This window comes from Somniosus microcephalus, chromosome 21 (genome assembly GCF_052327205.1).
Source record: "Somniosus microcephalus isolate GS21.2 chromosome 21, FLI_Smic_1.0, whole genome shotgun sequence".
Taxonomy (NCBI): domain Eukaryota; kingdom Metazoa; phylum Chordata; class Chondrichthyes; order Squaliformes; family Somniosidae; genus Somniosus; species Somniosus microcephalus.
In genome coordinates, this window is record NC_141007.1 from 78,948,210 (window position 1) to 78,975,706 (window position 27,497).

At 48.7% G+C, this 27,497-nt stretch overlaps 1 protein-coding gene across 1 annotated transcript; it reads right to left on the reverse strand.

The window, feature by feature from the left end:
• Nucleotides 1–14,125: 14,125 nt before the first annotated feature.
• On the reverse strand, nt 14,126–14,683 carry smim36 (small integral membrane protein 36). The gene is given in 2 exon segments (XM_085964068.1): nt 14,126–14,396; nt 14,398–14,683. Coding segments are annotated over 2 exon segments (282 nt in total). The 5' UTR covers nt 14,596–14,683; the 3' UTR covers nt 14,126–14,312.
• Nucleotides 14,684–27,497: the final 12,814 nt, after the last annotated feature.

Here is a 27,497-nt window from a genome sequence, read left to right on the forward strand (position 1 = left end):
ATGGAGGAAAATGCTGGTACATTTAGAAATAGAAAGAACTAATAATCTTGATGAAGCTTTAAATTGCTTCCTGCAAATTATGTTATTGAAGGTGAGTTGCAATCTGGCCCTGATGTTGCTCAGGGTACTTATAGTGTGCAGGGCTCAGATTAAAGGCTTATAATACTCAGCCTCTGTCATCAGGTGACAGCACCAGGGATAACCTCCCTGATAACCCTGAGATGACAGGATGCTATCACACGCTGTACATTAAAACAAGATCTTGAAGAAAGAAAAAGACTTGCATTTATATAGTGCCTTTCACGACCACTGGATGTCTCAAAGCGCTTTCCAGCCAATGAAGTACTTTTTTTTGAAGTGGAGTCACTTGAGTAGCTTAAAAGCAGAGGTGGAAATGTCAGCAGTGTCTGATTTGTTTCCAGGTTGTGATGCTGTGCTTGCTGACCATGTCACCCGGTTATTTAGAACAACTGGGAGCTTCACAGGCTGCGACATCGATGTTGAGCAGATGGAACCTTTGAGAGAGAGGCAGGGTAATCATCATCTCCATAAATAGAACACAATCCATACTCGGTGTGGCCGGGTAACACTGCAGTTCAGGTACCATCAATCTTGTTTTTAATTACTTTATTTGCTGTACAGAACAACAATTGCCTTTTTACAGTGCTCCTCATAGAAGCACAACTCAGAGCTCCTTACACGGGGGAGGGAGGACAACAAGTTTGAGCTCGATGGATAAAGGGAGTGAGCTCGGAAATCAGAATCAAAGAGATAGGTTTTCAGCAGGCTGTTGAAGGAAGTGGTTTTAAGAGAGGTCTGTGGAGAGGAATCATCTGATGACTGAACGATAGGCCCTGATGATGGAGCAGAGGGTAGGCTGGGATATTTAACTCTTTAAGCCCTGGTATCATTCTGGTGAAACTACACTGTACCCCTCCACGGCCAATATATCCTTCCTAAGGTACTGTGTACAAAACTAAATGTGGGCATCGCTGGTAAGGCCGGCATTTATTGTCCGTACCTAATTGTCACCTTCTTGAACTGTTCCAGTGTAGCAGCTTTTGATATAACGGAGTAGCTTGCTAGGCCACTTCAGAGGGCAGTTAAGAGTCAACCACATTGATGAGAGACTGGAGTCACATATAGGCCAGACCGGGTAAGGACGGCAGATTTCCTTCCCTAAAGGACATCAATGAACCAGATGGGTTATTATGACAATCCAACAGTTTCATGGTCACTTTTACTGGTAATAGCTTTTTATTTCAAAATTTAAAAGAAAACAATCCAAATTCTCAAATTACATTGATACGATTTGAACTCATGGGGGTCAATTTTCTGGCAGCCGTCGGGCGGCTTTTCATGCGGCCGGGGGCCGAAAATCACAGAAAAAGCGGGTCGGGACCCTCCCCCCCCCCCCCCACCTGATTCCCCGCCCCGTCCGACTTTCGGACCGCCGTTTCTCCGCGACCCGCTTCAGTCCCGGCGACTGGTCGTCGGCACACTAATGACCAATAATTACCTTGTTGAAGTAGATTTTCCGGGGCCGTTGCGACTTTGGGGCTTTCCCCACATCAAACACGCCTGCGGGGAACCCCGTTGATGAGACCTGGCGTGAAGCTTGCCAGCTTGCTTGCTGTCAGCTGCAGGTCAATCGGAGAAGCTGCGATTTAAAGGGACAGCACTTGTATGTTGAAGGACCTTGTTGTTGCAGGTTTGGGGCTACTTCTTCAAGGCTTAGGCACAGCTGTGGAAGGTTGGAGCCTCACACACTTCTCCAATGCGATCTCCTGGGAAGCCCCTCTCGCCACCCTCACTCAGCGCTTCCTCAGCGGAGGCATCTACGAGAAGCATGGGACGCCTTTTTCTCCTTCCCTTCTTGCCATTAGAGGATCTCCAGCAGCAGAGGCGGCAGCAGCAGAACCAGGAACAGCAGGATGAGCACCAGGAGCACCAGGCTGCTGCTCACTCACCTGAAGCTGCACAGGCCAGAAGGGGCCAGCGCTTCGAAGTGGCTTGAGAGCACCTTGCTGCGCTTTAGGGGGCCATAGGGACCCGTTTCTGCACTGGCAGTCTTACTCAGAAGGACTTCCATGAAGATCTGGTTTCTCTGTTCAATAGATGACCAACGCTCCTCAAGAGATGTCATTCTCTTATGAGCACTCACCATGTTTTCCGTACCCTGGCGAGTTATCTCCTCCATGGAGGTTGCCAATCTTTCCATGGTGATGCGTTCATGCGCCAATGACTCCACAAAGGCTCTGCTCATGATCGCTATGGACTCCTCCATTCGCTCCACACTCGCAGCGACCCTGGAGACAAAACCTGCCAGAGACTCCTGCATCTGTGCATGGAGATCCGTCACCTCTTTTGCGGATGGACCCAGAGGCAGAGGGTCGACATGCAGCGCAGCTGAGCTGAGTTGGCAGAGTCCTGCGCCCTCCGACGAGGACTCCCCAATGCTGTCCCTGTCTCCAGAATCTGCTGAGGCTCACTTGTGAGCTGTGAAACACCAGGTGACAACACTACTCTATGTCCCGAAGGTTCCCCCGAGGTGTGAGTGTCTGCGCTGGTGCTGGGTGCGCTTACTTCTGCTGACACTGTGCCCTCAGAGGTTGGAGCTTCCTCTGAGGAGTCTGGCTGCACGGCCTCTTCCTCCTCCACAGTGAGGACGGGGGCTCTGGATGGTACTGTGGGGGAGTAAAGGAAGGAGTTAGAGATGTAATGCCAAGGTTCTTCTGGTGACTCCCTGCGAGTTGGCATCTGCTGACACCTGCATCCATGCAGCATTGGTCTCAGTGGGAGGCCTCTTCCTCCCTGACCTAGGGAAGAGGACCTCCCTGTGGGCCCTAACCCCATCCAATAATGCCTGCAGTGAAGCCTTGTTGAATTTGAAGGCAGCTCGGGGTCTGGCACTGGCCACAGCTGCTGCAGGCTCCTCTGCCATCCTGTATGGTTTGTTTGGAAGCCTTCAGAGGATGCAGTGCTTGCTATGGACCTTGAAAGCACCATGAATGATGACATCATAGTGTGGGGATTTCTGACTCGAATTGGACAATTAGCAAGGCTTCCCACATGCTGGGAATTAATTGGCCACTTGAGGGAAAATTGCGTGGAGCTGGTTGACACTTTTTTGTGTGTGTCAGAAACCCCACATTCGGGGAAACCCGACCATTTCCCACACAAGCCGAAAATCGGGGCCATGTTCTCTAAATTACTAGTCCAGTAACATAAGCACTACACTACCATACCCTGACATACAGCTAGAGAATCTTGCTGCAGTAAGTTGGAGTGAGACATAGGCCATTCATCCCCTTGAGCCTGCTCCGTTACTCAGTTAGATCATGTCTGATCTGTCCCTGCACTCCATTTGCCTGTCTTTGCTCCGTACCCTTTGTTACCATTACCCAACACAAATTTAGCGATCTCAGTCTTGAAAACTTGAATGAACCCAGCATCCACAGCCCTTTAGGGGAGAGTTCCAGATTTCCACCACTCTGTGAAAAAGCGCTTCTTGATTTCACTCCTAAACGGCCTATCTCTAATTTAAAGATTGTGCCTTCTTGTTTTGGATTCCCCACCAGAGGAAAGTTTCTCTCTATCTACTTCATCTTTATTCCTTTGACATTTTAAACACCTCGATTAGATCACCCCTCAACCTTCTAAACGCAAGGGAATACAAGCCCAGTTTATGCAACCTGTCGTCATAATTTAACTCTTTAAGTCCTGGTATCAATCTGGTGAATCTACACTGGACCCCACCAAGGCCAATATATCCTTCCGAAGGTACTGTGTACAAAACTAAATACAATACTCCAGATGGGGTCTGACCAATGCTCTGCACAACTGAAACAGCACTTCCTCACTTTTGTATTCCAGCCCCCGAGATAAAGCTCAATATTCCATGAACCTTTTTGAATACTTTTTGTGCCTGTGCACAAGCTTTTAGTGATTCGTGTACGTGGACACCCAAATCCATTTGATTCTGCACAGCTCCTATTCTCTCACCGTTAAGAAAATATTCCAATTTATCTTTCTCAGATCCAAAGTGGAGGGGTCTAAAAGCAAGGGTGAAAAACAGCAGGGAGGCAGTGAGATTGGGGGAGGCAGTGAGATTGGGGGAGGCAGTGAGATTGGGGGAGGCAGTGAGATTGGGGGAGCTTTGTGTGAAAAGCTTACCTACATTAAAAATAATTCACCATGGAGATGGATATACTGAACTGAAAAGAATCGCCACAGTTATCTAAAGGCCGCAGTGTCAGGAGATTTCACCAGATGGAAGAAACTATCCCTCTTCGTGCAGCTCACCATTGGCCCAAGCAGTACATACTGCTTGTGGATTTTGAGATGGCGGTGACAAAGCCTGAGGAGTTACTGGAGGCTTTGGAACCAGAGTTCCTGCTCAATCAGCAGCCCTGACTGAAGTCTGTCGGAGTGATGCAGAGAGTTCGTATATAAAGCAGATAAAGCACAGTAACATTTTTATCATGGTCAGGGTCAGATTATTATAAACACACAGTTGCTTGGCTTATCACTGACTAAACAAAGTTTGCTAAAATTTTCATTGGCCCTTATCAGTCGCATGGCACAGACAGACCAGCTCAGTGTTTATCTGATCTGGCAGACCTCAGCCCTCCCTGGATTTGTCCACGTAAGATAAACAAATGACACGAACAAACAACAGACACCAGCACTATAAGACTGAGGTCATGGACACAAAGTCCATATACTTACAATCCATCCCGGTGAATTTTCAACGTGCTCAGACTTTTTTATTGGAGAAAGAAAGAAGTTCCATTTATACAGCACCTTTCACAATCTCAGGATGTCCCAAAGTACATTACAGCCAATGAAGTACATTTTGAAGCATTGTCACTGTTATAATATAGGAAATGTGGCAGCTGATTTGCACATAGCTAGGTCCCACGAACAGCAATGAAATAAATGAACAGATTATCTGTTTTAGGTGTCAGTTGAGGGATATGCCACTACTTGGGAGAAGTTCCCTGCTCCTCTTCGAATAGTGTCATGGGCAGACAGAGCCTCAGTTTGATGTCGCATCTGAAAGACAAGTAGCAGGTAACATTTAAAAGATCCCACGGCACTATTCAAAGAAAAGCAGAGTTCTTCCAGTGTCCTGGCCAATATTTATCCCTCAACCAACATCACCAAAAACAGATTATGCAGTCACTCATCTCGTTGCTATTTGTGGGAGCCTGCTGTGTGTAACATTGGCTGCTGTCTGTCTGTCCGGGCATCACTCAAAAGTTATAGAGCGTACCTACACATATGTAATATCAAAAGAAAGGTTATGATTAGGAGGGTGTCCTAGGCGTATTTACTTTTTGGTCAGACAAAAATTGTTCGGACAGTAGACAAAAAACGTTCAAAATTCCACTCATTAGCAGTTGGCCAATCATACGGGGGAAATCCGCTCATTAGCATTGAGTGACGTGAAGGTTGACCAATCTTACGGGGGGAGCGCACTGCGTCACGGGGGGCGTTTCATGGCGTGTGTGGGCGGGGCCTAATCTTTCAAACTGCCGTTAATTCGGCCATCTTTACCTCAGCTTTTACTTTTATTCACATTTTAACAGCTGCCACCTTCGCTTAAAAACCTGAACTTTAATACAGGGAACTAAGGAAAAGAACAAATTAATTCAGTTTTAAATAGTCTTTAGGAACAGCTGGAAATGAAGTGATCCATTTCAATTATCAAGGAACTCAGTTGTCTTCCAGGGAAGGTCTCCCCACCTTGTGGAGCTGGAGACCCCAGCTGGGGACTTGGGCTTTCCCCCCCTCGGCCCGGTCCTCGGCTCCGTTTGCGGCCGGGGACTCGGGCTTTCCCCCCCTCGGCCCGGTCCCGGGGCTCGGCTCCATTTGCGGCCGGGGACTCGGGCTTTCCCCGCCTCGGCCCGGTCCTGGGGCTCGGCTCCGTTTGCGCCCGCGGGCCGGGGACTCGGCCTTTCCTCCCCTCGGCCTGGTCCCGGGGCTCGGCTCCGTTTGCGGCCGCGGGCCGGGGACTCGGCCTTTCCCCCCCTTGGCCCGGTCCCGGGGCTTGGCTCCGTTTGCGGCCGCGGGCCGGGGACTCGGCCTTTCCCCCCCCTCAGCCCAGTCCCGGGGCTCGGCTGAGTGTCAGGGCCTGAGGCGCTAGGGAGGGAGAGGGGAGGGAGGGAGAGGGGAGGGATGGACAGAGAGGAAAGCAGGGAGAGACAGGGGGAGGGAGAGAGAGAGGGGGAGGGAGGGAGAGAGGCAGGGAGAGGAGAGGGGGAGAGGGAGAGGGGAGGGAGGGAGAGAGAGCGGGGAGGGAGGGGGAAAGACAGGGGCAGGGAGAGAGAGGGGCAGGGAGAGAGAGGGGGAGGGAGAGAGAGAGGGTGAGGGAGGGAAAGAGTGAGGGGGTGGGAGAGGGAGGGAGAGCTCGCCTTCTTCCTTTCTTCTTTCCTTCGCAGGGGTCCATCGGGCCAGGCCTGAGGCGCTCCTTCCCCCCCCCTCTCCAGGCTAATCCCGAACTAAATCCAGCAGTGTCTCTCTCTCTCTCTCTCTCTTCCCCCCGTCTCTCCCTTCTCCCCCCAGTCTCTCTCTCTCTCTCTCTCTCTCTCTCTCTTCCCCCCCGTCTCTCTCTTCTCCCCCCAGTCTCTCTCTCTCTCTTCCCCCCCAGTCTCTCTCTCTCTCATTCCCCCCAGTCTCTCTCTCTCTCTCTCACTCCCCAGTCTCTCTCTCTCTCTCTCTCCCCCAGTCTCTCTCTCTCTCTCCCCCAGTCTCTCTCTCTCTCCCCCCAGTCTCTCTCTCTCCCCCCAGCCTCTCTCTCTCCCCCCCAGTGTCTCTCTCTCCCCCCCAGTGTCTCTCTCTCTCTCTCTCTCTCCCCAGTGTCTCTCTCTCTCTCTCTCTCCCCCCAGTGTCTCTCTCTCTCTCTTTCCCCCCAGTGTCTCTCTCTCTCTCTCTCTCTCTCCCCCCCAGTGTCTCTCTCTCCCTCTCCCCACAGTCCCTCTCTCTCTCTCCCCCCCAGTCTCTCTCTCTCTCTCCCCCCGTCTCTCTCCCCCCAGTCTCTCTCTCTCTTCCCCCCAGTCTCTCTCTCTCTTCCCCCAGTCTCTCTCTCTCTTCCCCCAGTCTCTCTCTCTCTTCCCCCCAGTCTCTCTCTCTCTTCCCCCCAGTCTCTCTCTCTCTTCCCCCCAGTCTCTCTCTCTCTTGTCCCCCCAGTCTCTCTCTCGATCCCCGGGCCTCTCTCCCACCCCAGTCTCTCTCTCTCTCTCTTTCCCTCTCTCTCTCTCATTCCCACACAGACAGACAAACTCATTTATATATGTAAAAATTATTTCTACTTTTTTCATAACAGCATGCCCTCAAAAAACCCTTGGCACCGCCGGGCACTCCAGCTAGTTTCCTATATTACAACAGTGACTACACATCAATAATACTTCATTGGCTGTGAAGCACTTTTGGACGTTCTGAGGTCATGAAAGGTGCTGTAGAAATGCAAGCTCTTTCTTTCTTCCACCTCTGCCAAGTTATATTTTGAACATTATATATCACATGACATCATTCATTGTAGAAAGATATCAATCATGCGGAATCCCAGCTGACAAGCTGTGGATGTCTGTCACACTTATTATGCCATACATATAATGGCCCCAAAACATGATTCCAGGAATGACGTGGGATCGTGCCCACCGATACCATCCAGCGCTGAGCCTGCGGAGTTTGTGATGCCAGCCGGAGAGCACTCAATTGGCATGGAGCCGGCAGGCATACGGGTCATACAGGTGCATCTCAAGCGCCAGCCTGCCTCATGGGGCTGGAAATCGCCCTCGCCTGCCTTCCATCGGGGACGGGCGGAGGGCCAGTTAAGACCCCAGAATTCTCCTTTTGGTCCCCTGTGTAAGGGGACTGATCTAGATTTTAAAAAAATAAAAAATTATCATGATCTTTGGGGTTCCAGGCCACTCCCCTTGCTAGGACTGCCCTACCCACCCAGGTGAGGCCCCCTTTCACCCACCTGGAGACCAGTACACCTCATCTTACTTGGGGTATCGGCCTCCACTCCTGACTGAGCTGAGGAAGCAGAGACTCTGTTCCCGGGGCTGCTCCCGTGCCTTGTAAAGTGGTGGTGGAGGTTCAGCCCCTTACAACGCTGACCGGAAAATCCCAGAAATGGCAGGAACTCAATACAACTGGGTTCCTGTCACTTTCTGGTTGGGAGTGCCGGACTCCTGCCAGAGTTACAGTGGGAGTCTGGCAGAACCCCCTGGGAAATCCAAGGCCAATGAATCTTGTCCAATTTTATCTGCAATCCAGAGAGTTTCAAAAGCCAAAGACGTAGATCACTGTCTTATGCAGCAATCTGTGACGTCGATATTTTCTTCAGATGGTGTGTAGTTCAATTTCAGTGGTTCATAAATCTGATCTCCATATTTTCACACATGTCCTCAAACATAGCTTCACATTCTCACAAAGTGGAGGATGAGAAGTGAGATCACTTTGGAAGATTTAGAAGAGGCGGAGCGGAATTCTTCCATCATCAGAGATGTCCAAAGAGCTCTCGAGAACCAGGAGAAAAAACAGGGAGGACATCGTCTCAGTCTCAGTATCTTCCACTCTTTCCTCATAAATGTTGAGCACATCCAACGAGGCATCTACAAAACACGAAGGGACATGTCGGCCACAGGGTCAGCTTTCCTCTCAATTCCCTCCCCTCATACCATGACCATGCCGGAGACAGAGATACCAAAGGTGCCAGGGCACTGAAAGTTTGTCATGTTCACGTGTAAGAATTACAGAATTATCATTTTTGAATTTACTTTTGTTAACAGAGATAAAAGTAAAGGTGTGAATAAAGTGCAACTTGAAGAGATCTGTGTAGCAATAAACATAACTGCTGTGGCACCAAACATAGAATTCCCAGGAAATGAACCAAATCCAGGACCCCCCAGTATGACACCATCCGCCCCTGAAATACAGTGATGCTGCCCCTTAAGACAATTTAAAAAACTCTTTACCACAGTAACAGTGCTCATTTAACATTGCCCCATTAAAACAGTGACACTGTCCCTGTAATACAACACATTACCCCTTTAATATAGCGCCATTATCCCTTTAATTTCTTTTCATATTTGTTCTCGAGACGTGGGCAATGCTGACAAAGCCACATTTATTGCCCATTCCTAATTATCCATAGAATGTATTGGTGGGCCTTTTTCTTTAACTGTTGTAGTCCTTGTGGTGATGGTACTTCTATCGTAATATTAGGTAGGAAATTTCAGGATCTCGATCCAATGAGGAAGGAACAATGATATATATGTGTAATTTGTGACTTGGAGGGTGTTTCCATGACATTGCTGCTCTTGTCCTTCTCGGTGGTAGAGGTTGTGGGGCTGGGAGGTGTTGTCAGTGTAAGCTTGGTGAGTTGCTGCAGTGCATCCTGTAAATAGTACATACTGTAACCACAGTGCAGGAGTGGTGGAGGGATGGATATTGAGAGTGCCTATCAAGTGGACTGCTCTGTCCTGGATGAGTATGGTTCCTTGAGTCCTGTTGTGGCTGCACTCACTCAAATGACGTGCGAGTATTCCATCATATGCCTTGTAGATAGCGGAAAGGTTTTGAGGGGTCAGAAGGTGAGCTGCTTGTCACCAATAACACAGCCTTTGCCCCGCTCTTGTAGCCACAGCGGACTTGTCGAGTTCAGCTTCTGGTCACTGCTAACCCCCAAAATGTTGATATGTGGGGTCTCAATGATGGGGGTTGCGTTAAAGGCTAGGGGAAGGTTTTTTAAAATTCATTCACGGGATGTAGATGTCACTGGCAAGGCCAGCATTTATTGCCCATCCCGAATTGCCCTTGAAAAGGTGGTGGTGAGCCGCCTTGAACACAACTGAGTGTCTCGCTGGGCCATTTCAGAGGGCAGTTAAGAGTCAACCACATTGCTGTGGGTCTGGAGTCACATATAGACCGGGCCGAGTAAGGACAGCAGATTTCCTTCCCTAAAGGACATTAGTGAACCAGATGGGTTTTTACAACAAATCATGGTCACCATTACTGATACTCCTGTACTAGCTTTTTTAAAATTCCAGATTTAATTAATGATTTTGAATTTAAATTCCCAGCTGCCGTGGTGGGATTTGAACTCATGTCTCCGGATCATTAGTCCAGGCCTCTGGATTACTGGTCCAGTAACATAACCACTAGTTTGGGCCTTTTCTTGTTGCAGATGGTCATTGCCTAGCACTTATGTGGCACAATTGTTAGCTGGCATGGAAGAATGGAGCTGAACACTGTAGATTCATCAGTGGACAGTCCCACTGCTGACCTTATGATGGAGGGAACTGTCACTGATGAAGCAGCTGAAGATGGTTGGGCTGAAAATGCTACCCTAAGGATTTCTTGCAGTGAGGCCCCAGGGCTCTGATGATTGGTCTCCCAGAATCACGACCATCTTCCTATATGTCAAGTGTGAATACAGTCACCAGATGGGTTTCCCCATGAACTCCATTCAGTTCAGTTTTGCCAGGGCTCCTTGATGCCATACTAACGCACACTGTCCTTTTAATACAGTGCTATCATTCTTTAATACAACACCACCCTTTAGTGCAACACACTGCTCCTTCAATAAAGTGTCACTGCCCCTTTAACACAGCAACATTGCCACTTAATATAGTGCAGTACCCCTTTAATACAGTGAAACCACTTCCTAAACACAGGAACATTGCCCCTTCAGTACACCACGTTACCCCTTTAGCACAGCAACATTGCCTCTTTAATACAGCACACAACCATTTTAATAGAGTAGATTATATATTTTACATTGTTAGGAATGTTACTACATATTCATAGTGATTTTTTCAGAGGGACAGAGATATTTGAATTTATTTAGACTGTATAGATTCCATCATCTTCACGCAGAAATCCAAGATTTGTACTGGCTGCAGGCCAATCTGCTGTTTTAATTCAAGAGTACCTTGTGACAGTAGACTAGAGCAGGTCATGAATTTTTGAATGATTGGCAAGAATTTTGTGCTCATTAAGAAGACAGCTGTCAGAGCTGGAAACGGAACATTTTCCACGTCATGCATTAAGTCTTGGTATATAGCACCCTTAGGTAAGGTACAACATGGATTATATACAAAGTAAAGCCTTCTTTACATTATCTCCTCAGGCGCTTCCAGGTCAAGTGCAGCACGGGTTAGATACAGAGTAAAGCTCCCTCTACACTGTCCCATCAAACACTCCTGGGGCAGGTACAGCACGGGTTAGATACAGAGTAAAGCTCCCTCTACACTGTCCCATCAAACACTCCCGGGGCAGGTACAGCACGGGTTAGATACAGAGTAAAGCTCCCTCTACACTGTCCCATCAAACACTCCCAGGGCAGGTACAGCACGGGTTAGATACAGAGTAAAGCTCCCTCTACACTGTCCCATCAAACACTCCCAGAACAGGTACAGCACGGGTTAGATACAGAGTAAAGCTCCCTCTACACTGTCCCATCAAACACTCCCAGAACAGGTACAGCACGGGTTAGATACAGAGTAAAGCTCCCTCTACACTGTCCCATCAAACACTCCCGGGGCAGGTACAGCACGGGTTAGATACAGAGTAAAGCTCCCTCTACACTGTCCCATCAAACACTCCCGGGGCAGGTACAGCACGGGTTAGATACAGAGTAAAGCTCCCTCTACACTGTCCCATCAAACACTCCCAGGGCAGGTACAGCACGGGTTAGATACAGAGTAAAGCTCCCTCTACACTGTCCCATCAAACACACCCAGGGCAGGTACAGCACGGGTTGGATACAGAGTAAAGCTCCCTCTACACTGTCCCATCAAACACTCCCAGGGCAGGTACAGCACGGGTTGGATACAGAGTAAAGCTCCCGCTACACTGTCCCATCAAACACTCCCAGGGCAGGTACAGCACGGGTTAGATACTGAGTAAAGCTCCCTCTACACTGTCCCATCAAACACTCCCAGGGCAGGTACAGCACGGGTTAGATACAGAGTAAAGCTCCCTCTACACTGTCCCATCAAACACTCCCAGGGCAGGTACAGCACGGGTTAGATACAGAGTAAAACTCCCTCTACACTGTCCCATCAAACACTCCCAGGGCAGGTACAGCATGGGTTAGATACAGAGTAAAGCTCCTTCTACACTGTCCCATCAAACACTCCCAGGGCAGGTACAGCATGGGTTAGATACAGAGTAAAGCTCCTTCTACACTGTCCCATCAAACACTCCCAGGGCAGGTACAGCACGGGTTAGATACAGAGTAAAGCTCCCTCTACACTGTCCCATCAAACACTCCCAGGGCAGGTACAGCACGGGTTAGATACAGAGTAAAGCTCCCTCTACACTGACCCATCAAACACTCCCAGGGCAGGTACAGCACGGGTTAGATACAGAGTAAAACTCCCTCTACACTGTCCCATCAAACACTCCCAGGGCAGGTACAGCACGGGTTAGATACAGAGTAAAACTCCCTCTACACTGTCCCATCAAACACTCACTGTTTAGACTCCCACATTAAAATACAGCCTCCGTGAACCCAGAAACAGTCTGCACCTACAGAACATTGGAAAATTCTCACTAAACTCCTGAGCACCCTACTTCCCATTCTGGCTCCCATGCTAGTTGACAGTGTAAATGACTCCTTCTCAGGCACTGTCCCTTTCCCTTTCAAAACTTCTGTCATCATGTCTCCTCCCATGCTCAAAAAAACACTGTCCACCCTGTCTTAGCGCAAATTCCCTTTCCTCTCCAAAGTCTTTGAACTTCTTGTTGCGTACCAAATCTGCGCCGGTCTCTCCTGCAACTCGCTGTTTGAATCCCTCCAATCAGGTTTCCGCTTCTCTTGCAGTACCAAAATGCTTAAACCAAAATCATAAATGACATTCTCTGTGACTGTAGTGCATTATTCCTCACCATTCTTTGAATTCTCTGTGGTTTTTGACACAGTTGATCACATTATCCTCTTCAACCATTCTGCTCCAACCATTCTGCTCTGTTGAACAACATGGTAGGACTGACCTCACTTGGTTACACCCTTACCTATCCAATTGTAACCAGAGCATCTCTAGCAATGGCTTCTCTTTCTACCCCTGCACTCACCTTCTGAGTCCTCAAAGGATCCATCCTTGTCTCTCTCCTCTTTGTCATGTATATGTTGTCCCATGTCAACATCAGCTGCAGACACAAGACCAGCTTCGACATTTACGCTGATGACACCCAGCTTTACCTGTCCACTGCCTCTCCCAACCCCCCACTGCATCTGTGCTATCAGTCCTCAATAAGGCATAACTTCCTCCAGCTAAACACAGACCAAAGCCATCGTCCTCCTCCCTACCACCCTTGCTACTGACTTCATCCCTTTCCCCGTCCACTGTCTGAGGCTGAACCAGGATGTTTCCAACATCGGCGCCCCACTGAATCCTGAGCTGAACTTCACACTCCATATCCTCTCCATCGAAACAACTGCCTACTTCCACCTATGTAACAATGCCTGCCTCTGTTCCTACCTCAGCTCATCTCCAGACTCGATTACTCCAATGCTCCCTTGGCTAGTATCCCATCCTCAATCTTCCGTAAACTTAAGCTCGTCCAAAACACCTGTATCATCCCACACAAAGTCCTGCTTGCCCATCCCTCCAAGTCACACACCATCTTGACTTAGAAATATATCGCCATTCCTTTATTGTCGCTGGATCAGAGTCCTGGAACTCCCTCCCTAACAGCACTGTGGGAGCACCTTCACCACATGGACTGCAGTGGTTCAAGAAAGCGGCTCACCACCACCTTCTCAAGGGCAATTAGAGATGGGCAATAAATGCTGGCAGCGACGCCCACATCGTGTGAATGAATAAAAAAAACCTCACAACATTGCTGAGATACATTGGCTCTCAGTGCCCCGCGCTTCAAATCTTAAATTCTCACTTTTGTGTTTCAATCCCATTTATTGCCCGTCTCCTCCCCATCTCTGTAACCTCCTCCAGCCCGACAACCCCGAGTTTTCCTGGACTCCTGACCAATGTTCCTCCCTCAGTCAACACAACAAAAAGCGATTCAATGGCTGTACATTTCATTGCTGTTTGTGAGCTCTTGCTGTGCACAGACGGCTGCCAAATTTGCATTTCAAAGTAATTCACTTTATGAGAAGTACTTTGAGGTGCAAAAAGTTGGTGTATAAATGTAAATCGTCTTTCTTTCAAAACTTCAGACTGCGTCACAAACTCACCTGGACAGCCATGGGTTGTTAAACTGGGAGTTGATCATCATCAAAGTGCGATGCCGAGTGGCGACTGCCTTCCGACTCTCTCGACAGCTCTCTCCTAGACCAAAGTGCTTCGTGACCCTGGTAACTCTTTCTTATGCCCTGTGTTGGTGGGCTTGTTGTCACTGCAACGAGCATCCACCCGTGTTTTGCATCACGACCAACTGGATTGGAGACTGGATGGGTTGGTCCATCTCGGGGCCATACTCCTTACTAGGGTCCTTACCTCTGCAGTCATACAAAATGCACGAAATAAGGAAAACCAAGAGCAGAATCACATAACTTGCCACGAGTATAATCAGGTTCAAAGTTACAGGATCTATCTCCAGGTAAAACTCCATCTATTCCCCCTGTGTTTCAGAGCTCAGTGCTAGAACATGGTAACACAATGTCCGAGAAGTCACTGCATTTACAAGAGCTAAAGAGAGCAGGCTGGCTTTGTGATAAAAATATCATTAATCTCTGATTCAGCACTTGAACAGAAAGGTTTAAAAGTGCTTAGTTAATAACTTAAGTCCCTTCAATCTAGCATACCATCAGCAAACAGAAATCTGATTGATGTGGGCTGAAAAGTCAGCAAACATCAGGATAGATGGATTTCAAACAATCATAATCATAGTGTAATCCAGAGAGAGTGCATCAGCCACCATTAAGGAGATTGTGGCCATTTGTTTGATAGTATCTTAGGGGATGTATTACTGCTGAACAAATGGGAGGTGCAATTTCTCTGATCTTCAAGCCACTAGCAGCTTACTGAGGCAATGTTTGGTTTTGATGAGCAGTATGAGGAGTGGGGAGTGATAGGAGAATAAGGAGAAGGAGCAATAGGAAAAGTTGAAGGAAGAAGAGGAGCAAGACAGTGTAGAGGGGGATTTATAGTCTTGCTCAGGCATTTTCCATGGGCCTTGATTCCCATGTGAGCCTGGATCGTGAGCACTGACTGGTTCCTGAACTGTATGGCTCAGGTACTTATTGGGAAAGCTCACTCAGTTACTGGGCGAGCCTATAAATCAATTCTTTCCTCCAAATATCTCCACATTCTGAACTCAGTCAACATGTTAATGACTCCCATGGGGAAGAGAGCTGAGAAATGGCTCAAGATTCTCAAATCAATCTGCGATAATTAAAAGAAACACCTGCTCCCACAGGAGTATCCTGTCCCACTACATAGGGTCTGAGTGGGGCTGAAACACCTGCTCCCACAGGAGTATCCTGTCCCACTACATAGGGTCTGAGTGGGGCTGAAACACCTGCTCCCACAGGAGTGTCCTGTCCCACTACACGGGGTCTGAGTGGGGCTGAAACACCTGCTCCCACAGGAGTGTCCTGTCCCACTACACGGGGTCTGAGTGGGGCTGAAACACCTGCTCCCACAGGAGTGTCCTGTCCCGCTACACGGGGTCTGAGTGGGGCTGAAACACCTGCTCCCACAGGAGTGTCCTGTCCCACTACACGGGGTCTGAGTGGGGCTGAAACACCTGCTCCCACAGGAGTGTCCTGTCCCGGTACACGGGGTCTGAGTGGGGCTGAAACACCTGCTCCCACAGGAGTGTCCTGTCCCGGTACACGGGGTCTGAGTGGGGCTGAAACACCTGCTCCCACAGGAGTGTCCTGTCCCACTACACGGGGTCTGAGTGGGGCTGAAACACCTGCTCCCACAGGAGTGTCCTGTCCCACTACACGGGGTCTGAGTGGGGCTGAAACACCCGCTCCCACAGGAGTGTCCTGTCCCACTACACGGGGTCTGAGTGGGGCTGTGTTCTCTTTCCTTTCCGTTGTGGGGAGAGGGTGTAGGGGTGAGCAGAAAATATTCAGAGTCCCCGAATTTATCCAAGAATCACTGGAAACATGGATAGCCCATCATGTTTGTCTACAACAACAACTTCTTGCATTTATACAGCGCCTTTAACCTAGTAAAACATCCCAAGGGGCTTCACAGGAGTATTAAAAGACAAAAAAAAAATTTGACACCGAGCCACAGGAGAAATTAGGGCAGGTGACCAAAAGCTTTGTCAAAGAGGTCGGTTTCAAGGAGTGTCTTAAAGGAGGAAGAGAGGCGGAGAGGTTTAGGCAGGGAATTCCAGAGCTTGAGGCCCAGGCAACAGAAGGCACGGCCACCAATGGTGGAGCGATTATAATCAGGGATGCTCAAGAGGACAGAATTAGAGGAGCGCAGATATCTCGGGGGGGGTATCAGGAGGGCGTTGAGCCAGAGCATATCTCAGGAATGAGTAACATGGCTCAAGGAGCTGTATTTAATATCTAAAATAGACCAGGGAGTTAATTAGCCAGAAATCAATTGAAGGCTCCAGACCACAGAACCAGATATTCCCATGTTACAGTAACAAGGAGCCAGGCAGGCCATGGATTCAGTACAACAGCTAATACAAATCCTCCTTTATATCATGCTTTCCTTGCATAACACTGATGACATAACAGTATTCATGGAGCAGCATTTTTGCTCACTCTCTCAGCCGCTGCTTCCTGCAGCAGATCAGAGATTCACTGCACTCTATTTCCAGTAATGACTTGAAGTATTTAATTATTCCCCATTTTATAGTTTGTTTCAATTTTAAAAAGCCGTCGGTCCTTGCTGCTATTTGTTTATTCATTTTGATGCAGCAGATGGGATTGTTTCTGATAGTGATGCAGTTGTTTAACCGTAATACTGATTACTATTAGATACAGAGGAAATGTTCCTGCTACACTCCCAGGGCAGGTACAGCACGGGTTAGATACAGAGTAAAGCTCCTTCTACACTGTCCCATCAAACACTCCCAGGGCAGGTACAGCACGGGTTAGATACAGAGTAAAGCTCCCTCTACACAGTCCCATCAAACACTCCCAGGGCAGGTACAGCACGGGGTTAGATACAGAGTAAAGCTCCCTCTACACTGTCCCATCAAACACTCCCAGGGCAGGTACAGCACGGGTTAGATACAGAGTAAAGCTCCCCCTACACTGCCCCATCAAACACTCCCAGGGCAGGTACAGCACAGGGTTAGATACAGAGTAAAGCTCCCTCTACACTGTCCCATCAAACACTCCCAGGGCAGGTACAGCACGGGGTTATATACAGAGTAAAGCTCCCTTTACACTGTCCCATCAAACACTCCCAGGGCAGGTACAGCACGGGGTTAGATACAGAGTAAAGCTCCCTCTACACTGTCCCATCAAACACTCCCGGGGCAGGTACAGCACGGGTTAGATACAGAGTAAAGCTCCCTCTGCACTGTCCCATCAAACACTCCCAGGGCAGGTACAGCACGGGTTAGATACAGAGTAAAGCTCCCTCTACACTGTCCCATCAAACACTCCCAGGGCAGGTACAGCACAGGTTAGATACAGAGTAAAGCTCCCTCTACACTGTCCCATCAAACACTCCCAGGGCAGGTACAGCACGGGTTAGATACAGAGTAAAGCTCCCTCTACACTGTCCCATCAAACACTCCCAGGGCAGGTACAGCACGGGTTAGATACAGAGTAAAGCTCCCTCTACACTGTCCCATCAAACACTCCCGGGGCAGGTACAGCACGGGTTAGATACAGAGTAAAGCTCCCTCTACACTGTCCCATCAAACACTCCCAGGGCAGGTACAGCACGGGTTAGATACAGAGTAAAGCTCCCTCTACACTGTCCCATCAAACACTCCCAGGGCAGGTACAGCACGGGTTAGATACAGAGTAAAGCTCCCTCTACACTGTCCCATCAAACACTCCCAGGGCAGGTACAGCACGGGTTAGATACAGAGTAAAGCTCCCTCTACACTGTCCCATCAAACACTCCCAGGGCAGGTACAGCACGGGTTAGATACAGAGTAAAGCTCCCTCTACACTGTCCCATCAAACACTCCCAGGGCAGGTACAGCACGGGTTAGATACAGGGTAAAGCTCTCTCTACACTGCCCCATCAAACACTCCCAGGACAGGTACAGCACGGGTTAGATACAGAGTAAAGCTCTCTCTACACGGACCCATCAAACACTCCCAGGGCAGGTACAGCACGGGTTAGATACAGAGTAAAGCTCCCTCTACACTGTCCCATCAAACACTCCCAGGACAGGTACAGCACGGGTTAGATACAGAGTAAAGCTCCCTCTACACTGCCCCATCAAACACTCCCGGGACAGGTACAGCACGGGTTAGATACAGAGTAAAGCTCCCTCTACACTGCCCCATCAAACACTCCCAGGGCAGGTACAGCACGGGTTAGATACAGAGTAAAGCTCCCTCTACACTGTCCCATCAAACACTCCCAGGACAGGTACAGCACGGGTTAGATACAGAGTAAAGCTCCCTCTACACTGTCCCATCAAACACTCCCAGGGCAGGTACAGCACGGGGTTAGATACAGAGTAAAGCTCCCTCTGCACTGTCCCATCAAACACTCCCAGGACAGGTACAGCATGGATTAGATACAGAGTAAAGCTCCCTCTACACTGTCCCATCAAACACTCCCAGGACAGGTACAGCATATGCTAGGTGCAAATTTACCAGAATGGTTCCGGGGATGGGGGATCTTAGCTACAAGGACTGGCTGGAGAATCTAGATTTGTTTTCGTTAGAGCAAAGGAGGTGAGGGGTGATTTGATAGAGGTGTACAAGATTATGACGGGTTTGAATAGGCTAGACGGGGAAAGGCTGTTCCCACTAGTTAATGGTACAAGGACTAGGGGACACAGATTTAAGGTTTTGGGCAAGAGATACAGGGGAGGTGTGAGGAAAACCTTTTTTTATGCAGCGAGTGGTGAGGACCTGGAACTCGCTGCCGACGGAAGTGGTGGAAGCGGAGACACTCAGTGTTTTCAAGGGGAGACTGGATAGGCACTTGAGGGAAATAAAGTTGCAGGGCTATGGGGATAGAGCGGGGGAATGGGACAACTGGATTGCTCTACAGAGAGCCGGCACCGACTCGATGGGCCGAATGGCCTCCTTCTGTGCCGTTATGACTCTATAAGCTCCCTGCAAACTGCCTTAACAGTACGCCTTAATCCAAATGAGCACAATAGGGAAACAGGATTAACATCAATAGAGATGCAGTCAGTAACACAGGGCGCTGGGGGAGGGGGGTTACTGAGTGACAGAGGCAGGGAGCTGGATTAACATCAGTAGAGATACAGACTTCTGTTCTGACGATGCCACCTTCCATGCCAGTGCTTCTGATATGTCTTCCTTTTTCCTGAACTGAGGATTCCCCTCCACCGTGGTTGACATGACCCTCGACTGTGTCCGTCCCATTTCCCTCACTTCTGCTCTCACCCCTTCCCATTACTCCCAGAAACACGATAAGGTTCCCCTAGTCCTCATCTTCCATCCCACCAGCCTCCACATTCAACGGATCATCCTGCGCCATTTCTGCTACCTCCAGCATGATCCCACCACCAAACACATCTCCCATCCCCCTACTTTCAGCATTCCGAAGGGACCGTTCCCTCCGCAACACCCTGGTCCACCCCCAACACCCCCTCCCATGGCACCTTCCCGTGCAAGCACAGGAGATGCAACACCTGCCCTTTTACCTCCTCCTTTCCCACTGTCCAGGGCCCCAAACACTCCTTCCAGGTGAAACAGCGATTTACTTGTACTTCTTTCCATGTAGTATATTGTATTCGCTGTTCACGATGCGGCCTCCTCTACATTGGGGAGACCAAACGCAGATTGGGTGATTGCTTTGCGGAACACCTCCGTTCAGAACACAAGCATGACTTGAGCTTCTGGTCACTTGTCATTTTAATTCTCCCCCCGACTCCCACTCTGACCTCTCCGTCCTCGGCCTCCTGCACTGTTCCAATGAAGCTCAACATGAGCTCGAGGTACAGCACCTCATCTTTCCATTCGGCACTTTACAGCCTACCGGACTCAACATTGAATTCAACAATTTCAGATCATAACCACTGACCCCATTTTTTTGATAGCAGCTGTTGGTAATGATTCTCTTGACCCATCTTTTGTTTCTTTTCTTGTCCCTTTACCACCCCCTGCCTTGCACCATCATCCCTTTTGTTATTTAATCTCTCCTGCCTTCCACCCTATCAGACCTTCCATTTTGTTCTTTCCTCCACTCCCCCCTTCTCCTGCCTCTGTACTTGCTTAAAACCTGTTACATAGAATGGTTACAGCACGGAAGGTGGCCATTCAGCCCGTCGAGCCCGTGCTGGCTCTCTGCAAGAGCACTTCAGCTAGTTCCACTCCCTCGCCCTTTCCCCATAGCCCTGCATCTCTAACCACTTCCAGTTCTGATGAAGGGTCATAGGCCTGAAACGTTAACTCTGTTTCTCTCTCCACAGACACTGCCTGACCTGCGGAGTGTTTCCAACATTTTCTGTTTTTATAACACAGGACCTTGATGACATGAGTAAGGTGTTTTTTTTTAGTGATTTCACAGTCTGCGTCCTTGTGGAACTGAATCATATAGCAACAGTGGCCACTGCATAGCAACAGCTTAATGTTGAGTTTGCTGTTTGTCCTTCAGTAGCAGTATAATATGGAGAGAGAGAGAGCACTTACTTATGACCCACACTGTTAGCAGTATGGATATTGGCAGCTCAAAGGTGAACAAGCCGATGTAGAGATATAAATGACACTTTTAATAGCAGTGAGGAAAAAGACAGATGCCACGTGGAAATGAATTGGGGCTAGATTTTCAGTTGCTTGCGCCAGCAGTTAGCGCCTTAAGAGAAGTGATTTTCGGGCGCTATGTGTGTAGCGCCCGGGCGCAGCGCAGTTTGCGCCCCGCCCCAAATTAAGTTGCCCGTTAGCGCCGGCGCAAAGTTTAGCGGCCGCCCGGATGCGCGCGCAGAAAATGACGTCGCATCCTCGTGCAACGCCCTTTGGCCGCCCCGAATCCAAACTTCAGTCAGACCGCCCCATTGTGCGGCTGGCGTCCAGAGCGTTTGTAAAATGGAACGCAACACACCCTGGGGAGCGCAAATTAAAGGGCACTCCTCCTGCACTATAAAAGGCAGTCTGCATGTGTTGTGTGGACGGATCCAGTGTGTTGTTCTGAACGGTGTATTTTCCTCCTCCTCCTCCTCCTCCTCCTCCTCCTCCTCCTCCTCCTCCTCATCATCATCATCATGTTTTCCCCCCCAGACTCTGCCTTTGAAAAAAACACATGCACCCTTCCCCTTTAAGAGCTCACTGGCACCAGAGTGTCTGCCGTGTGCTGCGCCCGAGCTCGGGTGTTGCGCTCTGCACCGCCGGCTTAGCGCCTAAAGATAGTAGTGGAACGCCTCTTTTAGCGCTCCACCAACCTCTTAGGGCGAAGCCACTGAATTTCCGGCAACGGGGCGCTACTTTGGGGCGGGCGCTAACTTCGGGCGGGCGCTAAGGTTAGCGCCCCAAAACTGTCTATACTGAAAATCTAGCCCTTGCAACCTTTAATCTTTTGCAGCAAAAGGCACTCTCTGCTGTCAGCATTGGCCCCTTGAGCACATGTACACACAGCTGAGTGTGCCCTCTACTGGACAAAGAGAATCTTTCCCCCTCAATTATCTCTCCTCTCTCTGACCCTTGCTGGACTCCAGGTGCCTGCTGTCCACTATCTCACCAAGTGACCATTCTTTATATGTTAGCATAGACAGAGAGTACTGGTAGGCTAGTAGACTGTGGGGCATCACAGCTGAGCCTGATCCTGAATCTAGCCTAACACTCACATACATACATTTAGGAGCAGGAGTCAGGAGCAGAAATCCTGACTCATTTGTCCCCTCCCACAACCATTGAGCTCCGAGGCCATTTTCAGTGCTCCAACCGGCATCCAGGCTGAGATGAGACAGCGATGGACCCTGGGCTCTGTGGGTCAGCACCACACTGTGCAGGGCATTTACCCACTCAACCACAAGGGAGTAGCTGAAAAGGAGATCCCTGATTACCAAAAGCAACCCTTGCAGGTTTGATACAACGGGCAATGGGCCAGGGAGGAAGTTCACGGGAAAGATTTGCATGCAAGGCAGGATATGGGAGAGTGCAGGAAATGCAGAGCCAGATTGAAACTCTCAGTGACGTACTGGGTGGACACTGCTTCCATCCTGTGACGGGTAAGCCCTAGGATAAAGGAGCAGATCCTTCAACACGTGACACACATACACACTGCCAGTAGCTGCCATATCAGTGGTGGAGCAATGGCCAGCAACTTTATTTATAACTTTTTTTAAGTTTCCACACCCCACACACATTTTAGGTTTAGGTTGACCCTAACGCCACACCCTGCTCCCTTGGTGAAAGGACGAGTGGATTAACTATTCAAGGACACTGCCTGTACGCCATTTATTTTGGGTCAGCTGGTTAGCCCCTCCACCCAGCTCAGGGCTGTTCTCATCTGATGATCTGCCCTGGCCTCCTCTCACCACGGGCTGGCTGAAATCAAGAGCTCTCTCCCGAACATGATGGTGGGAGCAGCTTCAGCACAAGGACTGCAGCGGTTCGAGGAGAAGGCTCACCACCACCTTCTCAGGGCAATGAGGGATGGGTAATAAATGCCGGCCTTGCCAGCATCACACATATCCTGCAAACAAACAGAAAAAAGTCACTGTGGGGTTGTGATGATTTGTTCAAACACAATCATGATTCTGTGAGGAGACGGTAGAGATGTAAAGGAGGAATGGTGCCTTACCTTGCTGTGGGCAGTTTGTGTCCCTTCCTCCTGTTTGTGAGATTTAAAAGGAAAAGAGAGAGAAAGTTGCTGGCAGTGAATTTCTTATCCTCTCACTGGATCTCAGTCATTCCTGGCATCCTGGCAGTGATGAGCCGTTTCAAAAGAAAGACTTGTATTTCTATAGCGCCTTTCACGACCCCAGGATGTCCCAAAGTGCTTTACAGCCAATGAAGTAATTTTGAAGTGTAGCCGCTGTTATAATGTAGGAAATGCGGCAGCCAATTAGTGCACAGCAAGCTCCCACAAATGACAATAAAATAAATGACCAGATAATCTGTTTTAGTGATGTTGGTTGAGGGATAAAGATTGGTCACTACACTAGGGAGAACTCCCTGCTCTTCTTTGAATAGTGCCATGGGATCTTTTACATCCACCTGAGAGAGCAGACAGGGCCTCAGTTTAATGTCTCATCCGAAAGACGGCACCTCTGACAGTGCAGCACTCCCTCAGTACTGCAGCATGCTATAGACAAGGCTAAGCGATCCCACAATAAACGGATCAGATCAAAGCTCTGCAGTCCTGCCACATCCAGTCGTGAATGGTGGTGGACCATTAAACAATTAACGGGAGGAGGAGGCTCCATGAATATCCCCATCCTCAATGATGGTGGAGCCCAGCATGTGAATGCAAAAGACAAGGGTCAAGGATGTCTCGGAGCGGGTGCAGAGCATTCTGAAGGGGGAGGGGGATCAGCCAGTTGTCGTGGTACATGTAGGTACCAACGATGTAGGTAAAAAGAGGGAGGAGGTCCTACAAGCTGAATTTAGGGAGTTAGGAGCTAAATTGAAAAGTAGGACCTCAAAGGTAGTAATCTCTGGATTGCTACCAGTGCCACGAGCTAATAAGTTTAGAGAGAGTAAGATAGATAAGCTAAATACGTGGCTTGAGCAGTGGTGCAAGGGAGAGGGATTTAAATTCTTGAGGCATTGGAACCAGTTCTTGGGGAGGAGTGACCTGTACCAAGGGGACGGTCTACACCTGAACTGTGAGGGAGCCGATGTCCTCGGGGTAATATTTTCTAGGGCGGTTCGGGAGGATTTAAACTAATTTGGCAGGGGGATGGGAACCTAGATAGTGGAAAAGAGGGAAGTCATATGAAGTCAGAAATAGATGGTAGAAAGGTGAGAAGCAATAAGCAAAGGAGAGAAACACAAAGGGCCAAACTAATTCATAATGAGAGTGTGAAAAAAGCAAGCCTGAAGGCTTTGTATCTTAATGCTAGAAGCATTAGGAACAAGGTGGATGAATTAGTTGTGGAAATAGAGGTAAACAAGTATGATTTGATTGGGATTACAGAAACGTGGCTGCAGGGTGGGCAAGGCTGGGAACTTAACATCCAGGGATATACAATATTTAGGAAGGATCGGCAAAAAGGTAGGGGAGGTGGGGTAGCATTGCTGGTAAAGGAGGGGATTAATGCAATGGAAAGGAAGGATATTAACTCGGATGAAACGGAATCTGTATGGGTAGAAATGAGAAATAGCAAGGGGAGGAAAACGTTAGTGGGTGTGATATATAGGCCTCCAAATAGTAATATGGAGGTGAGGGAAGGCATAAAAAGGGAAATTAGAGAAGCGTGCGATAAGAGCACAGCTGTCATCATGGGTGACTTTAATTTACATATTGATTGGACTACCCAAATTAGTAAAAATTCTGAGGAGGAGGAATTCCTGGAATGTTTTCGGGACGGTTATCTGGACCAATATGTCGAGGAGCCGACTCGAGATCAGGCCATTTTAGACTGGGTATTGTGCAATGAGAAGGGACTTATCAACAATCTTCTTGTACGAGGCCCCTTGGGTCAGAGCGATCATAATATGATCGAGCTCTCAGTCGAGATGGAGAGTGAGGAAATTGAATCAGAGACTAAGGTCCAGAACTTAAATAAAGGGAATTACGAGGGTATGAGACGGGAATTGGGTAAGATTGATTGGGTGGTGTTTCTGGGGGGATTGACAGTGGATAGACAATGGCAAGCATTCAAAGATAGAATGGAAGAATTCCAGAACATGTTTATACCGGTTTGGCATAAAAATAAACCTAAAAAGGTGGCTCAACCGTGGATAACGAGGGAAATTAGGGACAGCATAAAATCAAAAAAAAGGGCATATCAACTGGCAAAAAAAAGCACCAGACCGGAAGATTGGGGGCAGTACAGGATACAGCAAAAGAGGACAAAGGGATTAATCAGGAAGGGGAAAATAGAATACGAAAGTAAACTTGCAGCAAACATAAAGACAGACTGCAAAAGCTTTTATCGGTATATCAGGAGGAAAAGACTGGTAAAATCCCAAGTCGGTCCCTTGCAGTCCGATTCGGGAGAATATATAATGGAGAATAAGGAAATGGCAGACCAATTAAACTCATACTTTGGTTCTGTATTCACAAAGGAGGACACAAATAACCTCCCAGGAATATCGGCAAACATAGGGACTAATGAGAGGGAGGAGCTGACAGAAATTAGTATCTCTAGGGATATGGTGTTGGGTAAGTTGAGGGGACTGAAGGCCGACAAATCCCCGGGGCCTGATAAACTACATCCTAGGGTACTTAAGGAGGTGGCCCTGGAGATAGCAGATGCTCTAAGGATCATCTTCCGGAACTCCATTGACTCGGGAACAGTACCCGTGGATTGGAGGGTAGCTAATGTTACTCCAATATTTAAAAAGGGGGGTAGAGAGAAAGCAGGGAATTATAGACCAGTAAGCCTTACATCGGTTGTGGGCAAAATGCTAGAGTCCATTATTAAGGATAAAATAGCGGAGCACTTGACAAATGGGGAAAGGATCAGACAGAGTCAACATGGATTTACAAAGGGTAAATCGTGTTTGACTAATCTGCTGGAATTTTTTGAGGAAGTAACTGGTAAAATAGATGGGGGAGAGCCAGTGGATGTGGTGTACCTTGACTTCCAGAAAGCCTTCGATAAGGTTCCACACAAAAGATTATCATGCAAAATTAAGGCTCATGGGATTGGGGGCAAAGTATTAACGTGGATAGAGAACTGGCTGGCGGATAGAAAACAGAGAGTTGGAATAAACGGCTCGTTTTCGGAGTGGCAGGCAGTGACCAGCGGGGTGCCGCAAGGATCTGTCCTGGGACCCCAGCTGTTCACAATATATATAAATGATCTGGATCAGGGAATTGGATGCAATATTTCCAAATTCGCTGACGACACTAAACTAGGAGGAGGGGTGGGCTCTGATGAGGATGTCAGGAGGCTACAGTGCGATTTGGACAGGTTGGGGGAATGGGCGGATACGTGGCAGATGCACTATAATGTGGATAAATGCGAGGTTATCCACTTTGGGGGTAAAAACAGGAGGGTAGATTATTATCTAAATGGCAATAGATTGGGAGATGGGGAAGTGCAGAGGGACCTGGGTGTTCTTGTGCACCAGTCACTGAAGGAGAGCATGCAGGTGCAACAGGCGATTAAGAAGGCAAATGGTATGTTGGCCTTCATATCAAGGGGGTTCGAGTATAGGAATAGGGATACCTTACTACAGCTGTACAAGGTGCTGGTGAGACCGCATCTGGAGTATTGTGTACAGTTTTGGTCGCCCCATCTGCGGAAGGATGTTCTTGCCATGGAAAGAGTGCAGCGGCGATTCACCAGGCTGATACCTGGAATGGCGGGAATGACCTACGAGGAGAGATTGAATAGTTTGGGCTTGTACTCACTGGAGTTTAGAAGATTGAGAGGGGATCTCATCGAAACATATAAAATTATGGCAGGCCTGGACAGGCTGAATTCAGAGAGAATGTTTCCAATGGCAGGGGAGCACAGAACCAGGGGCCACAGTCTAAAAATAGCGGGCAAATCATTTAAAACAGAGATGAGGAAGAATTTCTTCACTCAAAGAGTGGTGAGCCTGTGGAATTCCCTGCCACAGAGGGCTGTGAAGGCTAATTCAATAAATATTTTCAAGAGAGAATTGGATATATTTCTGAAGGCTAAGGGGATTAAGGGTTACGGAGAAAAGGCGGGGACGGGGTACTGAACTGGTAAGATCAGCTAAGATCTCAGACGAAGATCAGCCATGATCTCATTGAATGGCGGAGCAGGCTCGAAGGGCCGAATGGCCTACTCCTGTTCCTATCTCTATGTTTCTATGTTTCTGAAGCGTTTGCAACCATCTTCAGCCAGAAGTGCCGAGTGGGTGATCCATATCGGCCTCCTCCTGAGGTCCCCACCATCACAGAAACCAGTCTTCAGCCAATTCGATTCACTCCACGTAATATCAAGAAACGGCTGAGTGCACTGGATACAGCAAAGGCTACGTGCCCCGACAACATCCCGACTGTCGTGCTGAAGATTTGTGCTCCAGAACTAGCCGCGCCTCTCGCCAAGCTGTTCCAGTACAGCTACAACACTGGCATCTATCCGACAATGTGGAAAACTGCCCAGGTATGTCCTGTCCACAAAAAGCAGGACAAATCCAATCCGGCCAATTACCGCCCCATCAGTCTACTCTCAATCATCAGGAAAGTGATGGAAGGTGTCGTTAACAGTGCTGTCAAGCGGCACTTACTCACCAATAACCTGCTCACTGATACCCAGCTTGGGTTTCACCAGGACCACTC